The sequence below is a fragment of the Myotis lucifugus genome, unplaced genomic scaffold (genome assembly GCF_000147115.1).
Source record: "Myotis lucifugus unplaced genomic scaffold, Myoluc2.0 scaffold_329, whole genome shotgun sequence".
NCBI classification, from domain to species: domain Eukaryota; kingdom Metazoa; phylum Chordata; class Mammalia; order Chiroptera; family Vespertilionidae; genus Myotis; species Myotis lucifugus.
Window position 1 is genome coordinate 1,266,324 of NW_005871377.1, and position 7,665 is coordinate 1,273,988.

The following is a 7,665-nucleotide window of genomic DNA, read 5'->3' on the forward strand; positions in this document are numbered from 1 at the left end:
GCTCAGCTATTGGCTACAGATTTAGGGACACTGAGGTTTAATTTCAGTTTTCACTGAGTTCTAAGGTGATGGTATTAAAAATGCCCACATAGGAAATAGCTAAAATCTTGATTTTTATGAAGAAAGTGCTGGTAAATAATGAATTAAGCCTTAGCTGGTTTGGCTCAGTGGATAGAGCATCAGCCTGTGGACTGAAGGGTCCGGGTTCAATTCCGGTCAAGGCGGGGTGGCGTTGACCAGAAATATATGAGGGTTCTTCAGGCTTCAAATGACAATTACCTAATCCAATTATTTTAAGGAAAGGGGTTATTTATTGGTTCAGATAGCAGAACTGGTTTGGCTCAGTGGATAGAGCATCAGCCTGCGGACTGAAGGGTCCAGGTTCGATTCTGGTCAAGGGCACATGCCGGGGTTGTGGGCTTGGTCCCCAGTGGGGGGCTTGTAGGAGGCAGCCCATCAATGATTCTCTCTCATTGGTGTTTCTATCTTCCTCTCCCTCTCCCTTCCTCTCTTAAATCAATAAATAATATAAAAATATTAAAATAATATCAGTAACATAATACTGCAGCTAGATCATAACTGGCAGCTTCATTTCTAGGTTAAATATTAAATTTCTTAAAAAATTCAGCAATAATTTAATTAACTTGCAAAAGTAAGTTTATTGAAGCACAGAAGCAATTAGAGCAAAGTTGTCATTTCAACTTTTTCAAGAGCGTTCTAATTAGAAAAGAAGAGGCTGCAGGAAAATTGGTTAGTCATCTATTTCTGTACAGAAACTTCTCCCTGAAGTTATCCAGAAAGATGGGTAGGTTGATGCGATGTCTTCCTTTGTGTCCTTTAGATTTTTTTCTCTGAAAGACACTCTTAAAGATCTGGAAATTTCTCATTTGACTTTCACCTCAGAAATATTGCTGACGTGAGATGAGACGACCTTGCCATCCACCACCTCCTCTATGATGGTCTTAGTCACTCTAGTCTTGTTTGGATCTGAAAATCATAGAATCACAGTGTCAGTCTGGAAATGATCTGGAGAAATACAAGTGCATTCATAAATTATGTTCTCTCTGGGTAAGGTTATGTAAACAACAGTATATACTTTATCCTTTTTAATTTTTTTAAAAGATATGTTTTTATTGATTTCAGAGAGAGGAAGGGAGAGGGAGAGAGAGAGATAGAAACATCAATGATGACAGAGAATCATCGACTGGCTGCCTCCTGCATGCCCCCTACTGGGATTGAGCCTGAAACCCGGGCATGTGTCCCAGCTGGAAATCCAACCTTGACCTCCTGGTTCATGAGTCAGTGCTCAACCACTGAGCCTTACCAACCAGGCAACAGTATACATACTTTTAATATCACAAGTAAAACATGTCTGCTTTTTAAAAAATACATATTTTATTGATTTTTTACAGAGAGGAAGAGAGAGGGATAGAGAGTTAGAAACATCGATGAGAGAGAAACATCGATCAGCTGCCTCCTGCACACTCCCTACTGGTTGTGTGCCTGCAACCAAGGTACATGCCCTTGACCAGAATCTAACCTGGGACCCTTGAGTCCGCAGGCCGACGCTCTATCCACTGAGCCAAACCAGTTAGGGCTGTCTTTGCTTTTAAATTATAAAATTATGAACATTAAAAAAATACCTACCTCTTCCCTGGCTAGAATGGCTTCCAGACTTTGAGTCACCAGATGTGGAATCCCTGGACCCCATGTTTCTGGATCCTGAGTTTCTAAAGTCAGATCCTCCAAAACTGGAACCACTGGAGACAAAAAAGAATTGTTTTCCTTTGCATGTTGCAAAGGCAGGAAAACTCCTCCATACAGAGGGCTCTCTGTGATGAAGGTAGATGCCATTTGCTTGGGCCGTCACTGTGACTTCATAAATCAGTGGTTCTCAACCTTCCTAATGCCGCGACCCTTTAATACAGTTCCTCATGTTGTGGTGACCCCCAATTTCATTGTTACAAAGTGAACATAATTAAAGCATAGTGATTAATCACAAAAACAATATGTAATTATATATGTGTTTTCCGATGGTCTTAGGCGACCCCCGTGAAAGGGTCGTTTGACCCCCAAAGGGGTCGCAACCCCCAAGCCCCTTTTTGGTTTCATGACATAAATGCACTGAGGTGTATGCCTTTTAGCGCGTTCATGACTTTCATTTACCCTCCCTCTCCATCGAGCAGGCGGCGGTAGGTCTCGATCTCCATCTCCAGGCGGGTCTTGATGTCCAGCAGTTGCTCATACTCCGCGTTCTGGCATTCGGTCTCACCCCGGATCTGACAGATCTGCTCCTCTAGGCTGCTGATCCGCATCTGAATTTCCGACAGCTGAGCCATGTAGTTGGCCTCTGTGTCAGCCAGGGTCCCTTCCAGGGAGTTTTTCTAAGAGCAAAATAAATAAATAAAATAAGAAATTCATGATGAAGAGAAAATCACAAAATTTTATAAGGTACCCGGAGACGTCCACCTTCACCAAATCGCAAGCTATATTTCTTAATTTTTTGTTGGCATTACTTTTTAAAAATGAAATCTTCTATGGAAATAGCATATATTATCTTTACTTGGAATGTTTTATGCATTCTATGACCATGATACTGTCCTCCTTGATGCTTCTTTCACTATGTGCCAAGTGGAACATCTTGGCAAAGAGGGCAAACCGAATCCCTTAGGTCCCTGTGGGAGATTTTGGAGAGCACTTTGCACACACCATGGCCAGTTGGGACTGAAGCTCAATTTCCAGCGCCTGCAGGGTCCGTTTCAGCTCTGTGATCTCATTCTTGGCGGAACTGGCTGCCCCGGCATCGGTGGAGATCTGTGCTTGCAGGGATGCACTCTAAATAAAAATGAAATGCAGTCACTGTGGGCTGACGGAATGAGCGGACATGGCTTCTGTGTGGCCACAGGCTCAGCCGCTCAGCGGTGATAACCTACCTGCTTGTTGAACTGCTCCTCGGCCTCCCTGCGGTTTTGCTCAGCCAGCTCCTCATACTGCGCCCTCATGTCATTCAGTAACTTGGTCAGGTCGGTGCCTGGGGCGGCATTCATTTCTACTGTCACACCCCCTCCGGAGCTTCCCTGCATATTCTTCATTTCCTAGCATAAAGGGAAAAAAAAAAGATCAGAGTGATAAAAACAGAGAAGCAATGGACTTCCTAAAATGCATAGTTGAAACTAAGACACTGAAGGGGAAAGATACCCCCCACCAAATTCAGCTATAATTTGCTCATGATTACTTTTTTTCTTGGTCACGGGAGTTGGAAGTCCATTCAGCTGATACTATGTTATTTTATAGAATGGCTATGGGGGAAACGGGTAGGCCAGAGTGGTTTAATAGTGTGGACGGTGTTCCTACCTCCTCGTGGTTCTTCTTCAGGTAGGCCAGCTCCTCGGTGAGGCTCTCAATCTGCATCTCCAGGTCGGAGCGAGTCATGGTCAGCTCGTCCAGGACCTTCCGAAGGCCGTTGATGTCGGCCTCCACGGCCTGCCGGAGGTGCAGCTCATTCTCATACCTGGAAGGGGCAGCCGTAAGACAGAGCAGTACACGTCCAGGAGTACACCCAATCTTACATACTCAACAAGGAGTGTTCTCCTCTGAGCTATTTGACCAACGAAGGCTACTAATCTTAGGGTTTTTTCCCTTGTAAAGAAAAATAAGAGCCTGATGTTAATTCTATTGCTGGCTAATAGTTTTTATGCCAGAAACGTCAGTCTTCATTTCTCTCTTTTCCTTGTTGGTGGGATGATGGTTTTTTTAAATTTACATTTGGGACGTTTGTGAATTTAGGTCTTGATCCCCTAAAAGGTTTTTTAAAAAATTAGAATGACTTAAGCAAACAGATTGAATTTCACTTTTCCCACAGCAGTTGTTTTCAAGTCTTCAATTTCCTTACTTCAGTCTGAAGTCATCCGCAGCCAATCTGGCATTGTCAACCTGCAACACCATCCCGGCGTTTTCAACAGAGGCAGTAATGATCTAGAAAAGGCAAAAACGGAATGAATTGTGGATGCTTTTTACCTGCGTCCGCATGCCTGCCTATGAGGGTAGAAGCCGCTGAGTTAGCTTTGAGAACTTGCTTAGTGATGGCACTTGTACTGATGATCGGGGTGTATTTGGACTACATCTTTTTGTGGAAAGGTAACAGTTTGTAGTTACTGGACTAGGCCTAGAACACAGTCCTCTGCATACTTCCCCTGCTTTGGAAAATCAGTTATTCCATGAGCTCTTCCAGAAAATAGTGTGAAAAATGAGCTCCACTTCTTGAAAAAGTCTTGAAAAATATATATTTCCATGCAACGGTGGCAAGATACTTTAGAGTCCACCACATCTAGAAAGAAAAATGGTTGTAAAGACCATTTAAATCTAGCAAGACTCTAAAGTATGTCAACCTGTCAGAATCAATCATGAAATAGATTAAGCTAGTTTTGACTCATTGTCATCACTCATAATACATGGTAACCAGCTGCCTGTCATTGTATAAGTTTTACTCTTATGTAGAAATACTCACATTTGAGATGCAAACAGAAAATTAATGTGGTTAGATGCAATCTGCAGTACTGTCATAGTTAAAACACACCAACTTCCATTTTAAATATTCAAGAAACAACTATGTTTTCAAATAGTTCCTTGGCTTAAAATCTTCATTACTGTACATGTTCTGAATAAAAGCAAAAGAGACCAATAGAAGCTCAACGGTGGATAGGATCTTACCTGATTCCTGAGATCTTCAATGATTGGGTAGTACTTGCTGTAATCTCTTCCGGATCTACCATCTCCAGACCCGGGCCCATACTTCTCATACCACTCCTTGATTTTGTTCTCCAGATCAGCGTTGGCCTCCTCCAGGGCTCTGACCTTGTCTAGGTAATTGGCCAGGCGGTCATTGAGGTTCTGCATGGTTTGCTTTTCACCTCCAGAGAAAAGCCCGCCATCACCAGTACCACCACCCAAACCACCGCCATAGTTGCAGAAGCCTCCACTAGCACCGCCACCAAATCCAGACCCCCCGCCGAATCCAGAACCCCCGCCGAATCCAGAACCCCCGCCGAATCCAGAACCTCCACCAAAGCCAAGTCCAGAGCCTGAAGCTCCTCCAAAACCACCCCCGACTGAGCAGCTACCAAAACCCCCTCCAAAGCCACCGCTCAATCCCCCGCTCAGGCCACAGCTGCCGGCTCCTCCTCGGAAGCCCCGGGCAGAGCTGCCCCCCAGACCACATCTGCTGCTGCTGCTGCTGCCACCAGCAGACACCCTGACCGAGCTGCTGCCTCCAGCCCGGGAGGAGGAGATCCGAGATGAGCAAGACATGATGCTCCTGCAAAGGTTGAGCGTGTCCAGGCGAATCGGAGAGGTGAAGAGCGTATTTGCAGGCTGCCTTCTTGGCCCTTATATGCACCCTTTTAGGGTGTTCCTTTTCTGTGTCACTTCTTAATCCCGATTACAGTTTCGCTAATCCGCAATTGGATAATGTCTTTTTCCTGGACCCACTCTGCTGGCTCTTTTTCTGAAGCTGGGTCAGAGCCTGGGGGCATTTACTATAATAAGGAAATACCAACAAGGTGGAGCAAAGGGAAAAAAAATAAGTTATTCCCAGAATGACAGCTTGACTCTTTCAGAGGTTTTGACTGATAATTCTTTTCTGAAGGAGCAACTCTACTAAATTTGCTTCATGATTTCCCAATTGCAGTGCACAGATTCACAAATGTCATTAAAATGCGTAATATGGTGAGGGAAATTTCCCATCAGACTTGTCACTTTTTGTTTGTATTGTTCTCTTAAAGTTGAAATTAGCTGCGGCATCAGCATTGGTTTAGATTGACGTGCCTTTCTCTATGATTATTTCAGTCAGCGTCTTTCTGAGGTTGTTGAAGTTTGTGATTTTCAGGTTATTGTCTTCTTTTTATTTTGAGATCAAATGAGATACTTTTACTGTCAGTAAGAAAAATGTAAATAAATAAGTCTTCCATGTACACATTATTATATCTCAGCAACACGTTTACTCAATCAGAGAATGTCTAAAAGCTTGTAGACAGATTGTTTTAGCATCAGATCAAAGAGTATGACTTTCTGATTGACTTTGAGTCTGATAGAATGATACCAACTTCCCTCTTTAGAATCAAATCTTCTGAAACTAGAAGATGATACTGATTTTATCTTTATTTTAAAGATATCTGGAGAAGGGGATCCGAATCCACTTCTAACCAATGTTATAGAGTCATTTGCAGATACTGAAATCTGGAGTTCCCCTAGTCTACCTCTGCTCATGGTTTTTTCTTTTCTTTTCTGTTTTGTTTAAAGACATTTAGAAAATAACCTGTACCCACTTCTGATAACTAATGTTATGAGTGGGGTCATTATATAGACACTGAAATCTAGAATCCTCCCCTGTAATAATTTGCTTCCTGTTTTTCTGTCCCTTTGTACTTTAGATTTTTCCATTCGCCTCTGCTAGTCAATAAAGGTTGTGTGTGTGTGTGTGTGTGTGTGTGTGTGTGTGTGTGTGTGTGTAAGGCAAATACTGTATGATTCTACTTATATGACGTAGCTGGTGTAGTCAAATTCAGAGACAGGAAACAGAGTGGTGGTGCAGGGGCTGGGGGAGAGGCAGTGGGGAGTTGTTTTATGGATACAGAGTTTTAGTTTTGCAAGAAAAAAAGAATTCTGGAGATTGGTTCCACAGCAACATGAATATATTTAACACCACTGCACTGTGCCTTTAAAAATGGTTACGATGGTCAATTTTACGTTATATGTATTTTACCACAAATTTAAAAAGCATCTTTTAATAAAAGTATAGATGCTTTCAAATATATTTCTTGACCTTCTTAGCTTTATGCTCATGTAGCTTGCTGACATTCGTTTATTTAAAACTTTCTCCTTTATCTTGGCAGTGTCTGTTAAACCACGTGCATGCTTTAATCCTTATATTTGATCATTTTTTAAACAATGTTCTGCCTTCCTTTAATTTTTCCTTAGACTGCCTTTGATTGGAACAGACTATTAAGTCAGTGGTAATTCCCTTTGCTGTGGGGCTCTTTAGGGCAGTAGCTTTTATGTTCTACCTGTATTGTTTTCCTAGGAGTGGTGTGTTTTCAGTCTTATACTCAGGGTGCTGCCTCTCCAAGGAGTACAAGGTGTTTTATAAACTTTAAATCGTTAAGCTGGGCGTAATTCGCATTACACCCTTCTCAGGTAGGTAAAAAAATGCACCAACTAGCACCGTCTGTTGGTCATCTTGCCTCACCCCTCCCCAAAGCCATGAAACCAAAGAAGTCTAAACGCTAACGATTTAATGGAATGTGAATGCTGGAGACGGGAGGGACCATCATTGGGTTATTCCTTCCTCTAAAATTATGAATGGAATCTTTCTACCTGCACAAGGCTGGCATTTGGTTAAAAGAAGGTTTAAAGAAAGGAACGGCAGCTAAGTGAAAGAATTCTGATAAAACAGAAATTTCTGAGCACAGGGAGAAAGGGTTTCATGTGGAAAGATTGAGGAAAGACATTTAGCAGCATCGTTGGCCTCTGAATTTGGCCTGGGGTTTGTGGATTTTTAGTCAGTGATCATCTAAGGTGTAGCTTTCTCATTTCGGCAGCTTTATTTACCTTCTGATTTGGGATATCTGGACATCTGGGTCTCCATTGAGGAAGCTTGTGATGACAGGT

At 42.6% G+C, this 7,665-nt stretch overlaps 1 protein-coding gene across 1 annotated transcript; it reads right to left on the reverse strand.

Moving 5' to 3' along the window:
• Nucleotides 1–883: 883 nt before the first annotated feature.
• LOC102425905 (keratin, type I cytoskeletal 24) lies at nt 884–5,307 on the reverse strand. The gene is made up of 8 exons (XM_006100832.3): nt 4,711–5,307; nt 3,893–3,975; nt 3,355–3,511; nt 2,934–3,095; nt 2,710–2,835; nt 2,167–2,384; nt 1,648–1,760; nt 884–987 (listed from the first exon to the last, which is right to left on the reverse strand). Exons 1-8 carry the CDS (start codon nt 5,305–5,307, stop codon nt 884–886), a joined length of 1,560 nt encoding a protein of 519 aa, XP_006100894.1.
• Nucleotides 5,308–7,665: the final 2,358 nt, after the last annotated feature.